At 37.7% G+C, this 23,840-nt stretch overlaps 1 protein-coding gene across 6 annotated transcripts; it reads right to left on the reverse strand.

The window, feature by feature from the left end:
- Nucleotides 1-523: 523 nt before the first annotated feature.
- arhgef7a (Rho guanine nucleotide exchange factor (GEF) 7a) lies at nucleotides 524-21,400 on the reverse strand. 6 transcript variants are annotated; one of them, XM_047815199.1, is made up of 22 exons: nucleotides 20,938-21,400; nucleotides 18,278-18,361; nucleotides 14,044-14,128; nucleotides 13,661-13,794; nucleotides 13,198-13,399; nucleotides 12,916-13,004; nucleotides 11,755-11,849; nucleotides 11,544-11,639; nucleotides 10,807-10,929; nucleotides 10,575-10,713; nucleotides 10,433-10,492; nucleotides 8,839-8,985; nucleotides 6,866-6,952; nucleotides 6,689-6,767; nucleotides 6,440-6,579; nucleotides 5,678-5,899; nucleotides 4,816-4,909; nucleotides 4,643-4,732; nucleotides 2,473-2,572; nucleotides 2,293-2,347; nucleotides 2,135-2,200; nucleotides 524-1,820 (listed from the first exon to the last, which is right to left on the reverse strand). In XM_047815199.1, exons 1-22 carry the CDS (start codon nucleotides 21,100-21,102, stop codon nucleotides 1,767-1,769), a joined length of 2,406 nt encoding a protein of 801 aa, XP_047671155.1. In that variant the 5' UTR covers nucleotides 21,103-21,400; the 3' UTR covers nucleotides 524-1,766. The 6 variants fall into 6 exon arrangements, with proteins under 6 accessions (XP_047671155.1, XP_027020563.1, XP_027020561.1 ...); XM_027164762.2 differs by adding an exon at nucleotides 4,071-4,241 and having other exon boundaries at nucleotides 524-2,200; XM_027164760.2 differs by having other exon boundaries at nucleotides 2,055-2,200; nucleotides 20,938-21,399.
- Between the last annotated feature and the right edge of the window lie 2,440 nt (nucleotides 21,401-23,840).

Here is a 23,840-nt window from a genome sequence, read left to right on the forward strand (position 1 = left end):
CACACTAAAGGATAAATCGGGATAAATCAGAGCTTCCATTTTATCAGGATGGCATTATGCCCCTTTGTATTTATGCAGGAATATTTAACAAGAGACAAAAGGTGACTTTCTCCTCATTCATCCACGAACAAGGCAATGCTGGCATTCTGAAAAGGCTGACATTTGAGCTTTTTGCCAACACCAGCAAAATTATATCCTTTCCATTGTAAATCAATGAAGTAGAATCATCGCCCACAAAGGGCCTAGATTGCCTTGTCAGTGTAATAGGTCCTGGTGTATGCTCAACCTTCATCCTGCACTGCTGTACAGGGAAAAGAGACAAAGGCACAAAATCATCCTTATCATTGGTCTCACCATCATGAACTAAGTGTAGAAATTCCACTTGTTAAAACTCTGGTATTACTTTTAGACTCTTTTCTATATACTAGACACCAGATTGTAAAAATGCAATTGTTAAACAGTCGGTGCTGAAGTATAGTACATGAATAAAGAGTGCAAATAAATCTTCAAAATAGTCACCAAGTCATTAGAAAACACTTTTATTTACAGAATGTAAAATACAAAGGGAGTCGTGTGGAGGTAAGGGTGTTTAGTAAATACAGTGTTTTTATGAGGTAATTCCTGTCCTGACAGTCCTCAGAGTCGACCCATAAGTGCAGCTACAAGTAATTCAGAATCAAGTTACAAGAGATATAGCATATTAGTAATGTGGTTCCAACATTTTTACTACACTGTTAAAGAAGATGAGAAAAAAAACCCCAACAACATTGCATTAACACATAACATGCATGATAACTTTTTAAAAGTTCATCTGTATTCCTTATATAGTGAGCTTGTGGAAACCTAACAAAATTAGGCATTATAGGGTTAATTCCTGGTCACTTTTGAAACGAATGAACATGAAAAATATTGAACATCTGGAATAAGTACATTAGCTCTGGATTATTTACAAATTAAACATATGGAGTATTTCTAAACACAAATTTACAGTTAACACAAATGTACAGCAGTAATATGTGCAATAGTCAGTGAGGTGTCATGCAGCAGTATAGTAGCTGAGGTGAACCAGGAAGAGTTTGTGTACAATAACAGTCACTTCCCCTCTAGCATAATTGCATGGTCAGGTCAGTTGTAAGAGCCACATATTTCTTAAAATTGAATTAAACCCCTTAGTGAATTTACATTATTCCGCTGAGTAAAGACTTGAAATCAACTATGTGGAGGTTAAAAGTTAGAGAAGACTTGTTAGATACAATTAATTCATAACTAATTACAATCAAATTAGCAAGTATTTAATGTAATTGGTCAGAAATAAATGCTGAAGCAATGTAGCGATTGTCTGACTGGGACTCAATACATATATATATATATTTTAGGATTGTCTCCTATTGCAAATAGTTTTTGGATACAAGGCCACATATGGACCTGGAAAGTAGTTACCACAGATTTTTGAGCACATAAATGTCTAGATTGTTTCCTGAAGCTATAAAAATGTTCTTTAATGTAACCAAGAGACCCAAATATCTACTAGAATGACGATGGCCCTGTGCCCAAAGTGAGGATCATGAAGACATGGTGTGTTTAGCTTGGAGTAGAAAAGCTTAAGCCATCTTCAAAGTGAACTGACCTCTACCCCAATGAACGCTTTTGGGATGAATCTGAACACGAAAGGTCACCACAGGTCTCACCTGACATCGGTGTCAGTGTCTCACTAACGCTCTTGTAACTGGATGAACATAAATCCCCACAGTAATGCTTGAAAGCTTTCACAGAAGAGTGGAGCCTATTAATATAGCAAGGGGAACTACATCTGGAATGGGCTGTTAAAAAAAAAAAAAAAGAGAGATCAGTCTGTTGGTAAGTTGTCTACAAACCTCTGGCCATAAGTACCTCTATGTTATGAACTATCTGCATGTCAGTTTCTTCAAAAGACATGCAAATGTAGTAATTCCAAGATAATGAGCTAAGAGTGTTCATCTATATTTATATCAGAATTGGTTTCTAGATCATGGGAAAGATAAAAATTTTAAATCCTCCACAAAATGTTACCAAACCTGTAAGAAGAATTTTCATGATCTCACAAATTAGTCTCATCCCAAGAATGGTCATTCAGATTCTTTAGAACTTTCCGTACAATTCTCTCCAGATCTTTACGAGCTCGCTGCTCCTCTTCAATGGATCGTTTAATTTTCTTACTGTCCTGTTGATTAATTCAGTCACATCACCACATCAAAATACATAACAAGGTAATCGTACCACAGAGAAAGGAACAGAAAGATGGGTCACACGTACCTGTTTAAGTTCTTGGATTTCATCTTTTAGTGAATAAACAACATCGATGAGACTCCTAAGAGTTATAATAAGTTATTTCGTTATATTGTAATTTAATTGATTACACACAAGTATAAATGCTCAATATGACAGAGAGCCTTGTGAAAAATAGATGTTATATAGCAACACATGTACTCTTACCTCTCTTCCGTATCAGTCTGTCCATTGCTTTTGATTTCCTCCACAATTATCTTCTCCTCAGCAGATAGTATCAGGGCTGGAGCAGTGTCTCTCCTCTGTCCTGTTCCAAAAAAAGAAAGTCCTGCAATTTGGTTTTCACACATCTCTATGTGAAAGACTGATCGGTACAAACAGTTAAAGACGCACGTGCTCTGAAACAGTGAAAGGATCTAGTTAAAAGAATTGTGCAGGAGACTGAAGTAAAACAGGTTAGTCATGCAGGAAAGAAATGTCAAGCCATATTCCAGTAATGGCTTCCAAGGGAATTAAATAATTAATAATAAAATTTCATAACATTTCAAAAACATATATAAAGCCGTTAAGCAGTGAAAGAAAATTATAGTTCCCCAGAAAGGACAAAAATATTGACAAAAGTCTAACAAAGCCCATATTTATTGAAAATGTATATTACAGTGAGTGTTCTGTCATACTGGATTCTGTTTATATATATATATATATATATTTGTGTGTTTTTGTGTGTAATGGACACATTAATTATATCTTATTTTTGAACCACGTAAACATCACTGACTTCTGAATTGTACAGGGAATCAGAATACCGGCACAGTACAACAGACAAAAGGGCAGCAAGTGTTTTACATTTCTTGTCCATTTTTTTTTCTTTTTCGCTTTGTTTTACCACAGAAGAGAACTTGGTCACAAGGATTACATCACAACATGAAGAGTTATATTCTTATCCATTGTTCAAGTACTTTTGTAACTGGCAATATGTATTTCTCTTCTGTCTGATAAACAAATTGTACATTAGAGATAAAAGGTTCATTTTAAACACTACAGGTACTCACAGAGCTTTAAATGAGTAACAAAGAACCACAAACCACAGACCTGGTTTTAAATTATAGTTCTGAAAGGGCATTAAAATTCAGCATATTTTGGTGATGTGTAGACATTATTATGAACATACATATAACATATAAAAATAAAAATAAATTAAAATGCATGTAATGTAAAAGACAAAAATAAATACATAAATAAAAGACAGAGGTACATCTGCTAATACTGTCCAAAGTAGGAATTTTCCTGTATTTTACCAAAGCATTTGTGTACAACTCTTCTATTGTCTTGCATCCTAAAAAACTTGAACCTGGAATTTTTGTGTCTATGCTTTCCTTAGGTAAACCATAATACTTCACATTTCAAATATGACAATACTTAAATATTTACAAAAAGGTTAGATCTTATCATTTCTAGTGGAACATGAAAATGTTTCAAAATTCCGTAAACAAATGTCCTTCTTCATTCTTACTGGTGAAATACTAGTTAAAGACAGAGAAAGGCATATTCCCCAATTATCACATGAGGGGACACCAAAATAACAGGCAAAAAAGGTGCCAAGGCAACAAGGACCAATTTGGATAAGTGCACAAAGAGGACAAAGTGAGGTTTAATACAGGCAAGAGAAAAGACAAAAATATAATAAATAAAAATATAAATAAACATCAAAATAAATTAAATAAATAAACTAAAGTGAATGGAGTTAAATAGTACAAGTGAGGGAGTTTAGTTCTGGTGGGAGATGTAGGAGCTGCAGCTCTTACGGGAAACCGGTCCCATCCTGTAAGAGTGAGCCGTCCATATACTGTCATAGTCCGAGTCCTCTGAAAGGTCCGAGCTGCCCTCGGGCCTAGAGATGCTGCTGCGACGACCCATACACTCAATGCTCGATTGATCCAACACATGGTTATGCATCAGATCAGTGCCCTGCCATGCTGAGGTGACCAGAGGAGACAGTCCAGAGACAGAGGAGGCACACCAGTCGTAGCAGGGAAGGACAGTCCAATAAAATGAATGAAAAGTGGGAGATTTCCCCCAAAACACAATAGCGGTACATGGAATGGCAAAATCAATATGAATAAAAAGTGTGTCATCAAGTTGGAGACACGGAAATGGAAGCAGAAAAAAAATGGTTATATGTGAATGAAGGATATAAAAAAAATAGAAAGGAGTTAATGGTAAATAAATAAATGAATGAATGATGTCGAAAAGAGTGAAGAGGAAAGAGAAAAAGAGGATATTGTTACCATAGTTCCAAGAGTGACTTTGTTAACATCAAAGAGACACAGTGTTCTGTAGCCTTACTATTATGACAGACATACAGACTTAATCTTACTTGAGTTGAGAGTCTGTCGGGTTTTGGCACTCGTACAGTACGCCTCAATCACTTTCAGGATCTGAGCATCCTCTTCCAGTGCTACAGTACCTGTTATAATTACAGAGTTATTACAAGCGTGTTACCACAGTAACGCTCATCCATCAGCAGCAAGAACAAATCCATCAACTTACTTTTCCTCAATGCAAACTCCTCATCAGACGGCTTCCTTTCAGGTTTCCGTTTGGGCAGCAGCTTCTTCATACTTTTGGGGCTTTTACTGAGGTCCTGGAGCAGTGTAAAGAATGGAGTCAAAATAAATACAGGAGACAAATTTTAAAGAACATCACATTTTCATATGGAAAAAAAGTTGTTGTTGTTTTTTTTTTTAAGAACTATAAGAATTGGGATCAGTATAAATTCTTTCAGACCTAATCAAGACTATCCATTCACTCACTTTCTGTCCTGCTTATCTTACACGGGCAGTGGGGAACCTGGAGTCCCTGGGGACTCGGTATACAAGGTGAAAAGACACCCTGGACATGTTGCCAAGGCAAAATTACATACACTCACACACCCATTTACACACTAAAGACAATTTTGAGATGCCAATCTTCCAGTCAAATGCCACACACACACAGAGCAAAGGCGAGACCTGAGCCAGCAACAATCCTAATCCGGTCAACATCTCCTTTTACATTTTTAACCATACAGGTTTTTAATTACCTTTAAAATACACATGAGGTAAGGATTTGTACCGGTGTGGGATTGCTCTAACATATAAGCTGGAGAAAGGATAAATTTGGGAGGTACAAACAGAGAGAATTGAGCAACAAAGAGCCATATGTGTGTTGTGGGTGTTTGTACAAAAAAAAGTGGAAAAATGATTCCCGTAAATTGCCTGCCCCAATCTCCTCATTCCTGACTAAACTCAGGGAAGTACACAATATTTTAGATTATGGTGCACAATACATATGATCAACCATCTGAAAATATGCCACCAATCCAATAAAATAATCAGCAAGGACAGATGTCAAGACCCATTCACAAACTGACCTCTTTATAGCAGAGGGCAGCTGATGGTCTGAGTGGGGGTGCTGGCCTCAGGCAACTCAGACTCCAAGGTTTCTGTGTTTTAGGAGGTTCTAGAGGCCCCCACATTACTGTGCTGTTTGGAGCTCCATGAGAGGAGGAGTGAGGGAGAGTGTGGTAGACGGGAGCCACAGTCAGGCCTCGGCTCTCTGCATGCCTGGATGGAGTTAGAGGATGGGATGGAAGCTATGGAATGAGGCAAAAAGATGTGTTACTGTAAAGACAGGACAAACTATTACCATTTAAACTAATATGCTGTAGTTTGTCCATACAATGGTCATGTTATCTGTCTGTAAATTTTTGCACTCTTTAACAAAATCTTGCTTCTGAATGTCAATTGGGTTATGGTGAAACAAGACTGACATTTTTTTAAACTATGCAAACAGTTAGCCTGTTTGGTTTAAAAATAAATCTACATACAAGGAAACACACCAGATACTGTAGTTGATGGTAGGTCAATTGGCAAGTCTGATAAATTGGCACCAAATCTGGTAAAATCTGGCTTGATTGCCTTAAGACAAAACGTTCGAAAACAAACTTCATTCTTTAGGAGGTTATGAGTTAGCCATCGGTTCCCTAAAATAATAAGCTAAACATCTAACCAAATCCACATTTGACCAAACATAAAACCAAACCTATTAAAGCAATATGTTATGATTTGGGAAGTGCATGTATATTTTTTTTGGTGATACTTTGACTAAGCCTAATTCAGGCCCTAAAACTCACCGTGTGACAGGGGACGGTGAGTGGCTTCATGCTTGGGGCAGTCATGCTGGTATGTTTGGTCTGGCGCTTCAGGTGCTCCAGCCAGTCCTGTTGATCATGCTTATTAAAGCAGATAACCTGCATCCTCTCAAACATACAACCTGCAGGGAAGAAACACCGACACTAAACAAACCAACCTAATTCATTCACTTCTGCGCTGTTTGTTGTTAGTAAAAATGTCAAAATGTAAGTCGTCTTTTTTTTTTTTACCTGAGAGCTCAAAAGCATTCTTGTGGCGTTCACAGTCCTCTAAAGGAGTTATTGCCATTCCACTCAAAGGCAGCTTGCCCTGTGAAAAACAAATTGGACACTTTAATGTCTGACAGCAGGGCTGGAAATGCCATCCTGCTTATTTACACTAGGACAGAATGGTGACCATAGTCTGACCTGATAGATGAAGCCACTCATCCTCGGGCTGGCCGAGAGGATAAGCAAAACATGATGGAAAAGCATGAGGTACCGTTCATTCCTTTCCTGAAAAGCACACATCAGCACCATGGGAGAAGCTTAAATACACAATTTAGTGCCAACGTTTGTATACTATTGAGTAAAGAAAATAGCACTATAACATTTGTAACAAAGCAGATATTTACTATGTTTGGTTTTACAGATTCCTTCTTTATTACATCTAAAATAGTGAATCAAATAGTGTACATTAAAACATCGATAACCATAAAATAAAATAAACCATTTCACTTCAAAAGTATGACATCCCTTTCTAAATGTGATAAATAATCTATAAGAACATAAAAGCCCATCCTTTACTTTAATAATTCCCTCTAGTTTATAGCTTTTGAATCCTTTCAGTTGTAACAATTCATCCACCTTTTTTGTCACCAAGGTAAAATAGTTCATGCACATATAACTGTATGAATAGATGATAATCTGCTGACTCACTGCCAGTTTTTGTGAAAGGTACCATTCAGGACAGGAAGTTTTGAACAGCAGTTATGTAACAAAATTCTATTCTATTTTTTCTCATCGTAAAGGTACACTACACAGTACGGATAAAAGCTTGTGGACACCTGACCATCATACTAATGAAAACAACAAAACAGAAGATTTCAGTATTCCCCAAAAGATTTCCACCATTGAAAATCAGGTGGAGAAAAAAATAACCACACCCTTCCTACTTTGAGTAATAAGCCACAAGATATGAACAATAAATGCACAATTACCTCATTAGGAATGGGATAAAATTTATAAAAGGCCATGTGCAAGCCTTTTGAAATTCACCATCTTAGAGGGAAATGATATTTATTCATTCATTCATTCATTCATGCATTCCAAATTGAGACTAAATGTTGAAATCTTGTGTGTGTTTTCTGTTTTTTCACCTGATGTTATTTGTTTGTTTATAGAAACTGGTGATAAACATTATTGATGCCCTGATTAATAAAAACACATAGTAAAAGGTGGGTGTACTTTCTTTTTCTCCTGACTGATGCTTGCTGAGCATTTAGTTCCATGACCATTAATATACAGCTGGTTCCCACTTTACTTGAGCTCTTCCAATGCAGCCTTGGCAAACCATGTCTTCCTGAGCCTTGCTTTGTGCACTGAAGTCAAAGAATGACAGCTGTGTTGATATTCTGTACAACAGCATGATTGTTATGTATAGATAACTTTGAGTAACTGACTGACTGACATTTCAGACACAATATGACAAGAAGAGTGATACAAAAAGTGAATGTACCTGTGCTGTTATCCCAAATATCAGCACTCTTGAAAGAGAGAGGTGTCCAATCAAATTAGCAGACTGGAACGTGTATAACATATTGCATACTAATGAAGATGAACGCAAAGAAATCAAGCATCGCGTTAGTTCTGGCAGGCCACATCGTCAAGCATGCATCAGCTGTTAATCAGCTGTTAATCAGCTGTCCACGACACGCACCAATCCGGTTACAACATCCATATTAACCAACCATATTAAATTCCCATTCATAGAGCCATTCTAGCGCTTCGCTGCTGCTGCGATCTAAACTCCCTCCTCCAACCCCGACTCCACCATGTCGGAACCCGTGTTAGCTGTACCAGTTTACATCTTAAATCTCCACATATTTTTTTCTCTCTCTCCCTCTCTCTCTAATAATTTAATTATCTATCTATCCATTCTTTTCTTACTTTCCAAAAACACGTAAGTGAGCATATCAATACCATGCATGCTAGGGGGGTCTGTTCTATTTTCTATTCGCTGCTCTCCCAACTCTGTCCATGCATGCACATGGACGGCCGCGTGGATTCTTGCCCAGAACAGAACCATACCGCCAACACTAACTGTATGCATATCATCTAATAATTCCCTTGTCACAATGTGGTCCTGACAGAACACCCATCTTCTAAGAAATGAGTCTCACCTCACAGCCTTGGTTCTGTACCATGGCCTGGCTCATATAGATCACGGAGCCAAAAGTCTTGATGTCTTCACCCTCCCACAAACGAATGGATTCTGTGAGAATTTGCAGCTCCAGCTCCTTCCGTTTCCGCACCTCTTGACACTGGGCCTATAACCACAGAAGCATCAGGTGGAAAAATGGTTACCACTGATATGTTCCACGCCTAAGAGATAATGCAGTGTGACATGACAGTAGACACGACACACTAACATTTTGTCGCACATAACCAGGGTTTTTCCTACATTGAAAAATTTTTGTCAGCCGCAAAAGCCTTATTTGATCTGTAATTGGGTTTTGTGAGTGAAGCAGGCTACTGACGGAGTGATTGAGCACAGTGTGTGTGTGTGTGTGTGTGTGTGTGTGTGTGTGTGTGTGTGTGTGTGTGTGTGTGTGAGTGTGTTGACAAATCTTTCACAATGTCCTAACAGCTAGGATTCCCACACAACACGTCCGCTAAAGTCCGATTCGCGACCTATGGACTCCTTTGAGCCGATTCATTATAATGAATGGTTAAAGCAATTTAGCAAGAGTGTTTAGTAAAATTTAGCCTTAATAATCCACAGTATGCATAGGCCTATGACAATGTGTAGTAAATTACATGTAAAATAAGTTGTAATCGCTTTCTTTCACTATCTAGCCTTACAGTGATCGTTTTTTCATGAATAAATAGGATGAGAAAAAAAAAAAATCAAACTGCTTCTTTGTATTTATCTTAAATTTAACATTTATTGTCAATATTGTGGCTTGCGGATCATGTGGGTACTACAGTAGGGTACTCTATGCGGTGTCTGGATGACCATGTCGGTCAGCCACCACCGAAGACCAATTTTGACCCAGGAAAAACCCTGATAACTAGACAATGGACATAAATGTATAATCCCTCACAATACTAATTAGAGCAATATACAGTGATCAGTCATAACATTTAATTAGGTTTTAATGTTATGGCTGAGAGACACACTTTATTTGGCACCAAGAGTTAGCAGCAGACCTATTAATTCATTTAATTTGCAAGGGGGATCAGATTTGTTTGTCTCGCACAGCCCCCAAAAAAATCCCCATACACAGCAAGTTGTGGTGCATTGTGTGTTCTTACACCTTTCTATCAGAGCCAGCATTAAATTTAACAGCAATTCATGCAACAGTAGCCCTTCTGTGATATCAGACCCCACAGGATAGCCTTCATGCCCCACGTGCTTCAGTGCACCTTGGGTGTCCATGACCCTGTCACCAGTTGTCCTTCCTTGACCACATAGGTACGCTGGTACGTTTTAACCACTGCATACCAGGAACATCCCACAAAACTTACTGTTTTGGAGATGCTATGACCCAGTCATCTAGCCATCACAATCAGTCCCTTGTCAAAGTTTGTTTGGATCCTTATGCTTGCCTATTTTTTCCACAACAACTTCAAGTTCACTTACTGCCTAAGATATTGCACCCTGTGACAGGAGCCACTAACATGATCAGTTTTATTCACTTCATCATTCAGTGATTTTAAGAAACATTCTATTTTAATTATATAAAAACAAAAATAATTAGAATTATAACTTACAGAAAGGTTCTTGAATGCGACCATGCACTTTTGAATTTCAGCCCGATCTGGGTGACCCTCCTGAGAACAAAACATTTTTAACTGCTTGTTAATTTAATTCAGATTTACATATACAAAAGGATGCGTGGAGTTATTTTACTACCTCCATATGTCTCTCCAGTTCTTTCAGCAAAGTTGGGTATTTGTCTAGCCTCATGAAAGGTTTGCTAAGGCCTGTGGTCAGAGTGAGAATGCCCGGGGAACTTGCTCCTCTACTCTCCATGAAGTCTCCTAGCTCCTCACTATGAGGCAAACAAATACTCAGAGTCAGTGCTATTTTATAACTTACAGTGAAATGATTACATATAAAGTCAGGACAGATTGTAGTGGCATACCTGTGATCAGTGAGAATGTTAACAGCTGATGGATGGTTTGAGCAGTAACCTGTATACAGTGCTCTCATTTTGGGCATAAGGTTTAAAAAAAAGCTCCCTACTTTCTGCTGTAGCTCAGGAAGTCTGAAACAGCAATGTCAGAAAACGAATTAAAATCACAGACTACAAAAATAATGATTCTCCATTCTCATAGTTTCTTGCTTCTCTTTAGAAACTTCTCTAAAACAGAGCAGGGAATAATTATCAGTTATAGAGACAACAGAAATAGTGAGTTATTATGGTAGCAAAAACGTACATTACTCATAACGTCACCTTGTCTTAGAGGAAGACTAAATCTTCATCTAAAGTGAAGATGCAACTGCTGTTTATCATTTGTGCAATTATTTGCCTTCCTAAAGGTACATTTTCTCATCTTTCTCTAATAGGATTGTTTTTGTCTAATTTTAGAAATTATAGCTGGATTATTACAATTTAATTTATTCTGACATTTAGTCATTTCAGTGACAAACACTACAGAATTCCCAATCCAACTTTTGCATTTCCTGACCACAGTATCCATCTTACTGTGCCATACATTATAACGACAGACACCATAGTCTTTACATGCAGTATATACGAGTCTTCCAAGAGTCAGTATATTGCATCTATACATTCAATCAAGAATGAGTCATAATACTGATAAACATCATTACGAAGTGGAACTGAGAACTGAGTAGTCTGATATTAACAGTACTAACTTAGTGCAGTCTTCTAGTGACTGGACAAGAGTTTGTTGGAAGGTACTGATTTCCTCCAGGTTGCCCATGATGACACTGATGTCTGCAGAGCTAAGTCTAAAGTAGAATGAGAAATAAGCAAATGCGTCATGGTAAAATCAACGATGGTTAAGATTACAGAACAGATTCTACTGTCCATATTTACGTCATTTACTAAAATGAAAAGACTCACTTTTCTGTGTTCTGAAGTGGCCTCAGGTAGTTGGTCAGAAGGTTCTGAAGCTCCTTTGAGTACTCGGTCTCCGTTTCTAAAATGTTTTGTAGCACCTGGTGAAACAGAGGTAGGCCAGACAAAACGAAACTGATGTTAACCTACCACTGCAAGACATCAAGCTAAGACAATAAGCTAAAAATTCTTTGCAGTAATTTTTTCTATTAAAGCCTGAAAACAACCGCATTGTCTGAATTCTCTTTGCTCTCACAAAAAAGTAGGAAGACATAATTCACAGAACAAAATATCTACACTTAAAGCAATCACAATCAAATATCCTTTGTTTGTCCACAATATGATGATCATTTTCATATTTGACACACATAAGCATTAACATTCAGCTTGCTTACATGTAAAATATACACCATGACTGAAAATGAGGAATAATATTTTATAATCATGAATCATGAAGTGGAATGTTTCATAAATGTTATTTAATATAAGAAAAATATAAACAGTGTGATTGCAGGCTACATAGCGACAGCCTTTTCAGAACAACTATATAAAAATATCTAGACAAACTGTGCCAAGCTTGCAGGCATACCCAGTGTGTTAGCTCTAGTAGAGCCATGTCAGCAGGACCTAAAGAACGTTATCTCTGGTGTCCTCTGCTAATGAGAACATCATGTACTAAGAATAATCAGAAAAAAACAGACATAAATTTCTCTCTGTCCTTACTTTTTAATCGCATCAATAAACAAAAAATGTCAAATAGATTCCCTGTTTGCTGAACAGGAAATAATGAAGAATTATAAAATGTACATATGCTGCTTGATTTCCATTTATTATCTAGTTCAGCGCTCACATTAAATAAAGAGATGTCACACTTACTTTCTACAATAACAAGAAGCTGAAATGAACTGTTAAAATGTCAAATGGGGTTCCGAGACTGACAGAACTAGGGCACTCTTACATAAATGTTCTTCATATCTCTCAGACAAAAGAAACTTCACCATCAGAAATGGCCAGTGATCATGTCATCTCCCTAAATGACTCCTCAACAATCAAGATATCTTGAGGTTTTATCAGTTACTGTGTTGCAGATGTAAACATTTGAACATAAAGTCAAATGAAAACATACACGTTTAAAGGTTTGCAAGTTACTGAGCTACAAAATCTCACCAGGTTGTAGTAGGTTTTGCTCAGGGCAGTGGTGTCAAATCCTTTAGGGGGGCTTTTAAGTGTTCCAGATTTGGGGGAAACTTGTTTGTCTGTGACAGAGAGGAAGAAAAAAAATTCAATGCCACACACACACACACACACACACACACACACACACACACACACACACACACACACACACACACACACACACACACACACACACACACACACACACAGCCCAAAGTCTTTGAATGATCAAAAACGATATTGCATTTTTTTCCCTACATAATTGACACTTGCCACAACCTTTGACCTCTCTGACATAGTTGCTTGGAAACCAGCCAGTCCTTCCGTTGAGGTTGCCCTCCCACCATCCTCCCTCCTCTGTGCGGGTTACGGTGATGATATCACCCTTGGTGAAGGAAAGCTCATCCTCGTTGGTCTGCTGGAAGTTGAAGCGAGCCTTCACCACCAACTGGCTGTTACTGTTCTCAGTCATATCCTACAACAGGAAATATCACATCATACAGACAAAATTTGCATGAACTTAGTAATCAGAATGAAAACACACACAGACACACACACACACACACACACACACACACACACACACACACACACACACACACACACACACACACACACACACACACACACAAATAACCTGTATGTGCATATGCTGGTTTTTTGATCAGATTCAACAGTATGCAACTTGGCAAATAGTACACTGTAAGTCACTGCCTTAGTATACAATCATACCCACCAGGCTTCGGAACTGGTTATGAAGGAGTTTGGACGACCGGCCCAGTGAGGTCTGCGAGACCAGAGATTCAAAGGACTTGATGCGATGGGCAGTAGAGTGACGAGTGCATACAGAATCACTGCCAATGCCAATATCTGGTCCGATGCAAGCGAAGAAACAAGCAAAAGCAGGCATCGTAAAAACTGCTAAATAAGGCATAGTAAAAACTGCTAAATAAAGTACAATGTACAATTTAATGATGGACAGGTTTTGTTTAATATTGATGATGATAAATTAATGTTTAAATACAGAATGTTTTAGGAATGATGGGGAATTTAGCAAATATGAGGAAATGACAATCTGATAATATCCTTGTATTTGCTTCAGTAGAGTGTAAAACCCACCTGCAGTCACTTTGTTGAGTGCCACTAATGTGGTGAGAACTTTGCTGAAGTTCTGGCCTTGCAGTAGATCTCCTGCCTCAAATGGCTAAAGAGGCAGAAAAGAGATGAAAAACAGAATTAATGTGAGCTATATTCATGTCATTCAAAACTGATCACACTAAGTACATACATACACATGACTCTAATTACATCTCTATATTGGCTCTGTTTTAGAAAGAGTGCATTGGGAAGCTCAATTCTGAAAACAGTATGATAAATAATCTAGAACCACTATCGATATATGTCACATTACACTACATGTCAGGAATGTGGGGTAAATTTCTGACCTGCTCCTTAAATTTGTATAGAGTAAATTTCAACTTTACACAATTTCTAATTAATTAATTTTAGATAACCTAGACAACATTAAATAGTAGCTACTTTTATATCACACTTGCTACAGTATAATGTTACTTATAGAGTCACACACACACAATGATTCCAAAATCATAAAGTGCAGAATAAATGTAGAAAATAATATTACACACAATAATTGCAAAAAAAAAAAAATCCACTCAATAATTGGGAGAAAGTTCATTGATCGTTTTTCTACTGATAATTATACTCTCAAAAAAATTTTTTAACTATATATAAATAATTTAATCTCAAAAGGTATGTTGCAAATATCTTTGCTACCCTTAAGGAATATGACCAATACTAAAGTGGGATGGATGGATGAGCAAGTCAGAGCTCCATTCAGGAACTAGCTGCAAAAGCTTGATTGTGCAGTTTGTGCAAAACAAATCAGTTTGCAGGGAAATGTGGAGTTTGTCAGTCTCGTCTTTAATCAGCCCACTCTAGCTGAGGGATCTGTATCATTGCTTTTACACACACCCTTCTGTCATTCAATTTGGCATTCTGGACCTGGTAGTACGGATTCAAACATCTCCTACCTTACAGTTAATGTGATCATTTAGATCTCATGTAATGTTACCTGATGAAGTTGAAAGCAACACCAGGTTTGAGAGGAAGAGCAAAATCATAATACGTCCGAGTGTAAGTTCCACTGACGGTAAAATGCAGGAATCAAATGCACGGTCTACTGATTTCAGATCTGCACCCAAGGGAGCTGGATGAAGCAGCAGTGTTACTGTTTCAGTGTATATTTGTTAATAGTGTATGGTTCTGCCTGTGTGTGCATGCAGTGTTTGTTTTTTTTACTCTAGTTGCATTAGTTACATTAGAGTAATTAACCTCCTGTCATCAGGCTGATCCATGAATTTACCTTTAAATTGTACTGCACCAGAACATACAGGAACTGGTGTGATGCAGTGCTGCAGAAAGGAGCTGTCATAAGACACTACAAACATAACCAAAGGAACAAGCACATTCATTCTAGCAAGCAGGGTAAATAACAATTCAGCAAATAGTATAGCTGATATGAGAAAAACGATAGTTACTGCAAAGTAACTGCAGTCTGAACAATCATGAATAAATAATTAATAAACAAAAAGCTATGAGCATCAAGTTAACCAGTCAGACAGATTATTAGACTCCACCAATACTCTGTATGCACCAGAAAACTGAATCAGGGTGTGACACAATCTGGGGTTCTGCCCATATTGGGAACTCAGCTTTAGAAACATCTGGACATAAAGACTACATGCAACTGAGTGCTTGCATCACTACAATGAAATTCTTTAAATTGTTCTACACTTTTCCTTTTAACTAAGATATTAGTATAGTGTTAGATATTCCCCAAAAAACATTCAAAAAGGACTGTTTTGCAACCTCTGTAAAACAAAAAATATGACTCTACATAAAGAAAACTCTATAAGCCGAAGTGTAGTAATTACACAGAAAACTGAAGACCTACATACTTTAGTTTTTCTTCATACACAAGAAGCATAAATCCGTGGAGTTTAATCAGGGGATTTCTCCACAAAGTAGACTATCTCCATATGCCAAGCTTGTTTCAACAAGCCTGAATAATTTCCATCAATTTTAGTGTCACAAAGAAAGCTAATCTTAAGCCTTGCTCAGTTACTGAGGTAACATATGCATTTGGTGAAAAATCAATTTTTTATTTTTATTTTTTAGCAATTTCACTAGACAGACTGCATAACGTGATGGTTTCAACATTCTGCTATGTCACCTAGTAAATTTTATTACATTTCACATGATGTAGCCTAAAGCTTTATCAAGAATATAAGAATTAAAAAAATAAAACAAAGAAGCAGTTTAATATTTGGATATAGATATAAAGTTTTCAAATTAGCTATAATAGTCACAAGGCCAGAAACAGAACTTGATCCTTTGAAGAACTTGACAGTGATGTCTCCATCAAGTATAGTCCTTTCAGATATTTGACCTTGCTAAGGTCTTGACCCAGTTTGGATCAATTATAAAATCTAATCGGTTCATCTTCTGGTTACAATGATAACTTCATATAAATCCTACAGACATTCAATTACTCATTCTTGAGACAACAAGAATCTCAGAGAGGCACAGATGTTCAGACAACCCTAGAATGAATGCTAACAGTTTGTAGCAAAGCAATTAAAATATATAAAATGTAAATCATATAAGGAATACAACACAGCAGGCTGTACAAAAATAACCAACAATGTGGTGATATGACCTGCAGGTGTGTTGGACGATCTCCTTACAGTTCTGCCTTAAACTATATGTAATTTTGTTCATTTTATTGTAATTTGAGGATAATGAAAGATATGCCAAAAAAAATTAATTATTGTATAGAATCTAGCAGACGAACTTGGTAGGTATGAAGGAAATGGACAATGAGATTGAGGTAATATTCCTAGATTAACAGTGTGAACAGACCATGATTGGGGAATCAGTAGCCATGTGGAAATCTTATAGTGAGCCGTGATCGAACACAACAACAATGATGCAGGCAGAATACGCTAGCTTCTCAAAAACAGCGTTCATCCTGGACAAAGAGGGGCTTGTGTGTATATGACCCAGCTGGCCACGAGCAATGCCAGGACACTGCAACTTGTCAGCACTCTACATGTGTGGAGAATCCTGCAGCATCCTACACAATACACAGTTTTATAATGCACATTTATAGTTCACATAAAAGAAACAAAAGCAGTAGCTTCATTTGTGACTAAAGCAGAAAACTGACAGAGCATGTGCAGTCATAAACTAATAATCAAAAGCATCTCTATCAAAAGCAAACCGAAAAAAAAATTGTCGTTAAAAAACTCATTAAATATTTACAATCTGCTTTTTTGTCATGACACAGTTAAGAGGTGAGCCAGTGATGGACGAAACCCCCGTCTTCTATATGGGCTGTTTCCAAACCCATCTGGCTCTATAATAAATGCGCATAATTCAGCATGCTGCAATCTGGCCCTTTGTATTCTCACTTAATGAAATATATAAGCGCATATGTTCTAGAAACAATGGGGAAAGAGTTTCACCTGGCAATCTATAAGTATAATCCATCACATAAAGTAATGCAATGGACATCTTACACAGTTAAAAAGCTGTCAATCTAACCACATATGTGTGGAATAAAAATAATTGTGTAATATCTGCAGCAGTGTATAACATTGTTTACTTAGTAACCTATATGCGGAGCAAATAACATCTCCTGTTGATGTACTTATTTACTAATAATGTTTACTAACGTCTTTCAAATATTGTATACATAAATAATCCAACAACCAAACGTATGTGGTGTTAGTATAGTGACAAAACCAAAATCAGTGTGGAAAAAGCCATCTTTGAAGCTGATATCACTCATAAATCTGTGATCTAGCCTTATTCATTTTTCTATAGTTCTTTTATAACTAAAATCACAGACACTACACGATGAGCTTTACAAGTAGGTAACAAAATTGCTTTCTGAGCATGAATCCTCCCAGCAAGCACAAAGCATCACATGAATGAACACTGCACGACTATCCATCTTTCATCAGTATGTTGTATGAATGTATGGAAAGTTTCATTTGTAAATGTCTTAATTTGTGAAGATTTTTCATAGCAACCAACAATTTATTTGGCGCTCAGTTCATAGCTGTGCCTCCTACTGTTAACCTCCGTCCACAAGACTCCTTTGTTGATTGTTTTTCTACACACCGCTATTTATTATTATTATTATTATTATTATTATTATTATTATTATTATTATTATTAACCATAACGTTCGTCGTTTCAGCACCAAAACCTCCCTGACCGTTAAAGCCAAAAATGAAGCTGTTGTTGTGTCCCTTAATCAACTCACCTCGACACGGAACGCAGCACAGCCTTTCAGAAACTCCTTTATGTTGCTCAGACACTCGCTGTCGTTTTTGGGCTCCAGAAAAACCTGGAGAAAGAAGAAAAGAACAAGGAGAGAGAGCCAGGAGTGCGACTTTCTCCCTCTTCAGCTGGTGGAGATCTGGAGCGAAGCGCACTTTCAATAGTCTGTTCCTCATGAGTGTCCAGGGAAGAGCGTACAAATTATAGCGTCATAATCTCAAATAAATGCCTACTCTAGGAAGTGAGGACAGATATCCGGAAATGACGCTATAGTTTGGAGTCAGGACGCATACATTGTTTATCGGGCGCGCAAAACAAAACGAGTTCATTGATCCAGTCTGGATTAGAAGCCTCATGACATTATGTTGAGACATGTTTATTTTCAGACTTCATACAGGAAAAAAATGCACGGCTAAAAACTAATAAAATCTGTTGTATGAATGGTTTTATGGTGTTTATAGTATAGATAATCAGTCAGTTTCTTAAATGAAGGTATGCATGAATTTTGTCATGATCAAAAGTGTATCAAGAAACAATCTATAATGTTATACATTGGCTATATTCCAGCTATAATTATAACATAAATGAATGTAAAAAAAACATAATAATAATAAATACTTCCTTGCCCCTTAACCCTTAACTAATACTATAAAATGTCTAATATTTATATTGAGTTCTGCGGTGGGTTTCCTTATCCTTTCCACTCTTCGTTATAACTTACACCTGATTATTTCCTTATAGTATTTTTTACTTTATTTATCACCGTTAACCTATTTAAACTGCTGTCACATTTCCCATTGTAAGTTTCATAAAGGTGCTCACAAGCGCCCTCTATGCGCAATTATTACGCCCTTTATCCGAGTCCACATCAACGGTCTCTAAAAAACGGTCTCTGATTATTTGCAAGGACCCAGTCGTGGTGTGTTGAGAGTGAAAGCTAGACAAGCAACATGCATCAACGTTAAAGTCAGCATTGGCACAAAATAATAATAATAATAATAATAATAATAATAATAATAATAATAATAATGAAATATAACCTTATGGTATAGGGAAGGTCTTTAAAAACAGTTCATCAAACTTAAATCTAGCATTGTTAGACATTATAGCCCTTCTTCTGAGCTCAGAAGAAGGGCTATAATGTCTAACAATGCTAGATTTAAGTTTGATGAACTGTTTTTAAAGACCTTCCCTATACCATAAGGTTATCATGTAATTCATGCCAACCACAGGACTGGTTCCCCTTGGTGGGTTTGCAGAATGAATGCAATTGTTTCCATGAAAGGTTCTACAGTGTCTCCATGTGTAAGTCCTTACTGATATTGCTATGACAGTCAGTTATTAGCATTATGATGGCAGATGGTTAGCTGTACTAAGAGCAGCTCATATACCGGAGCTGTACGAAAGCTCAGATAAGTGGCATCTGCTTTTAATAAGAAACCCCAAAGGTCCATATTGAAGGTACACATGCAAGATGTCAGTCAACATCACACACAGTCACTCTACAAAACACATCAGTGGACTGGAACAGAAAATATGCCATATCCTGTCTGATATCAAGCCAGCATTTTAGCTAGCCTAAATACCAGCCCAACTGTAATACTTAATACTTAATACTGTATCCCTAATATGCATTTCTAACCGTTTTAATAAGCATTTACTATCTACTTAATGATTTTTACCAGCATTTTACCAACTGACAAAATAAGTGACTTAATAAACAAATGTATGCACACCTGTAGGCAATTGATGCTGTCAGACAAAAAAAGATTAAATCTACATCCCTTAAATTGTTCTTTGATTGTCGATGGGGAATGTTTTATGTAGAACAACAATAAACAACATTTCAGAATGGGCTCCAAGTGGAACCCTTATAGAAAGGTAACAACCTTTAACTAGCAGTTTTTTTTTTCTTTAAAGCTTAGATAATTTACCAAATAGAGGACCAATGAATCTGACTGTCCCCATGCAGGGCTTTGTCTAAATTTTAGTGTAAAGTACAGCAGTGGGCTATATGAAATATTAACAAGGTGTCAGTTTCTTATCATGTGCACAGATATCACCTGCAAAATACTTAAAATTGCACAGAGTATTTTAATAGTCCACCTGTGACATTTACATTTATGTTTATAGCATTTAGCATTAAATTGGTGTTGATCTGCTTTTGGTAGGTTGTTATTAAATGATTAATGACAGTAAATACACCTATAGTCCAGCTCTTCTTTTATTGTGAAATTGCAATCCATGACAGTTTTATAAATGTGGAATAGTGCTGAATGTCTTTTCATAAATAAAATGTGAACATTTAACCTATATAGTCTTGATTGCCTTTTATACCTTTCACAGATGACCTAGGGCGAAGTCAATACATGCAGGCCTGTTTCTCTCCAGAAGAGAAAAATATAAGGGTAAACACGCAGGCCTGCACAATACGATTTTAACACAATTTGCGCAGCTTCAATTCGTACCCAGCATTCAGTCATATCTGGTGCTGAATATTAAATATTTGATGTATTAAACGTTTTGCGTTTATCCCCCGTTTAAGGCTTAATACCGTAGGCGCCTGCTGGAAATAGGCTGTATCGTGTTGTAGGATAAAACACAATGTGATTGATCTTTTATAGCGGGCATCACGGCGCTTACTTGTTCGGTTGTACCGGGGCGCAGGCGCTCGATCAGCCTGCAGAGCACGACTCCGTCCTTCAGCGCGCACTGCAGAAACGCGGCCGGATCCGACACGCTCTTCTTTGGCGACTCCATAACACCGAGCGTTATGAGCCATGTAACCGTTTGTTCTGCCGGATTCATGGTCAAATCCCCCGAATACCCTTGTTCCCAGACGTTAGTATAAAGGGAAAACAATTAAAGGAGCGGTTATAGGCCGGCCGTTGAATTAAGCACCACCATTTTCCGTGCAGCCGCGAATGTTGCGCATCGCGTAGTCTGTCCCTGCCTCTGTCCTTCTGAGATCTGTAAAGCTTTTCTAAATATCATTAAACGACGTGGCTGTCAAAACGCCTTCAGCAGGCACACAAAACCCTCCACCTGCCTCGTCTGCGACTTCACCTTCTGCCAAATGACATCACTAACAGCCGTGTGTGTGTGTGTGTGTGTGTGTGTGTGTGTGTGTGTGTGTGTGTGCGTGCGTGCGTGCGTGTGTGTGTGTGAGCGCACCTATTTGCATGTTCACAGAGTCGGATTTACATTATATGTACATGGACATGACAAAAACATCCGGGTTTTATTGTACAGTAGGTTTAGTGTATCCCATTAAGGGTCTGATGAACGATTAGTCTATTGCCTACAATATGCAATAATATTCCGCATCTAGCGTGCACAGTGTTGAGCAAAATATACTATAGGCTCCATTTCTTTCTTCTTATTGCTATTTCTTCAGGTTACCTGACGGAGGCGCTATTTAACCTTCAATATCAGCTTGAGTGCATGCAGGCATACAGAAGATATCATCTTAAAAAATTTCCATATCTTAGATAAAGCTGAACAACATCGCCATAACAATAAAGGGATTGTTTGAACTTGTATAGTTTTTGTTACAGTCTGTGAAAATGTAAATCCTGAAAAATCAAGAGGTTTTGTTAATATTTATGAATACCTATCACTAATCACTGTTTAGGCCCTTGTGAATTCATGATTTATTGTTGGCATATTGTTGGCATTTTCCCTGTTTCCATTTCTGGTAGTCCCTCACACAGTGATTATTTTAGCTGATATATTCTATCCAGGGTTGAAGGTTCGATTCCTGCCTCCGCCTTGTGTGTGTGGAGTTTGCATGTTCTCCCTGTGCCTCGGGGGTTTCCTCCGAGTACTCCGGTTTCCTCCCCCAGTCCAAAGACATGCATGGTAGGTTGTTTGGCATCTCTGGAAAATTGTCCATAGTGTGTGTGTGTGTGTGTGTGTGTGTGTGTGTGTGTGTGTGTGTGTGTGTGTGTGTGTGTGTGTGTGTGTGTGTGTGTGTGTGTGTGTGTGTGTGAATGAGAGTGTGTGTTTGCCCTGCGATGGGTTGGCACTCCATCCAGGGTGTATCCTGCCTTGATGCCCGATGACGCCTGAGATAGGCACAGGCTCCCCGTGACCCGAGAAGTTCGGATAAGCGGTAGAAAATGAATGAATATATTCTACCCAGCTGATGGAGATTCAAATCTGAAAGTCACTTTTATTGGAATCTGTGGTAAAAGCAGACCAGAAACTCTATCTATGATACACGTTTAATGTCCATGCTCCATGGCATCACCTAACCAGATACCTGGAGGAATCTAAATTCCCAATGGGTCACCATGGATACTGGTAGAGGTTCAGGACTCTCAGGGGTGTTATGTTAAGAGAGCCTGCACTCCTGTGGATGAAAGTGCAGAATAGCAGGTATTAACAGGCATGCAATGGGAATAATCATAATCCCCTAGGTCAATCAGCAGGAGTAGTAACCAAGGGAGCTCCTGCAAAGACTTCCTCCTACTATATTCCCTACATGATTGCTTTCAAATTCAATGTTTATCTTTGCTTCTAACATCATATTGGGCTCCTCTTTAAGTCCTACTTCTAGCTCGTTTATTAAACTTTTAACTGTCTTATGATTCATCTGAATGTAATATTAGCATGTTCCAATGATGAATGATGGAATGTACTTTGGTTATATACAAGAATCTTTATCTCTGCAGTGAGTGAGAAAGAGAGAGAGAGAGAGAGAGAGAGAGAGAGAGAGAGAGAGAGAGAGAGAGAGAGAGAGAGAGAGAGAGAGAGAGAGTGAGAGTGTGTGTGTGTGTGTGTGTGTGTGTGTGTGTGTGTGTGTGTGTGTGTGTGTGTGTGTGTGTGTGTGTGTGTGTGTGTGTGTATGTATGTAGGACACTATGAGGTTTGTGAGATCATTGATATTGATTTTTATTACTTTTTATAGATGAGTTTCTCTATTGATTTATAATGTTTTTGATTTATGCACTCCTTCACCCTCATGTGTAGGCGATGTAATAATGGCATAACTCAAGATATCATGTTAAGATGTGATATATGAACAAACCATTAGGCATCATTAATCGCAAAGCCTTTGCTAACACATTGTCTCTGGTGCACATGTAAATCCACTTTGCATTCAAATGAGCTTCTGTTTTCAACTCTCATATCTAAAATGTTTTCCCTTCTTTTTGCCTCTATCTCTCTCTTGCTCTCCCTCTCTCTCTGCCTGTCTTTCTCAATCATTGTTCCCTCTTAAGCTCTCTGTTTTTACTTCTTGTATTCTCTATACACTGTTATGCACTCTCGCTCTCTGTCTTTCTATTACCCAATACCCACAGATGCAGATTCTTAGTTTCAGTTATTATTTTTCTGTCCAGGTGTGTTTCTTTTCTTTGACCTCTGAGGTCACAAGTTGCACATGCTCTATCTGAATTGTGAAACCATGACAAAGAGAGGGGAGTGAAGAATAGAAACACAGCTGCACAAATGGGTTAAAGCTTGGCTTTAAAAAAAAAATCACTTAGTAACTGTGTACTGCAGATCAGTCTCTAACACATTACCGCAGTAAAAATAGTCAT

Source organism: Tachysurus fulvidraco, chromosome 6 (genome assembly GCF_022655615.1).
Source record: "Tachysurus fulvidraco isolate hzauxx_2018 chromosome 6, HZAU_PFXX_2.0, whole genome shotgun sequence".
Taxonomy (NCBI): Eukaryota; Metazoa; Chordata; class Actinopteri; order Siluriformes; family Bagridae; genus Tachysurus; species Tachysurus fulvidraco.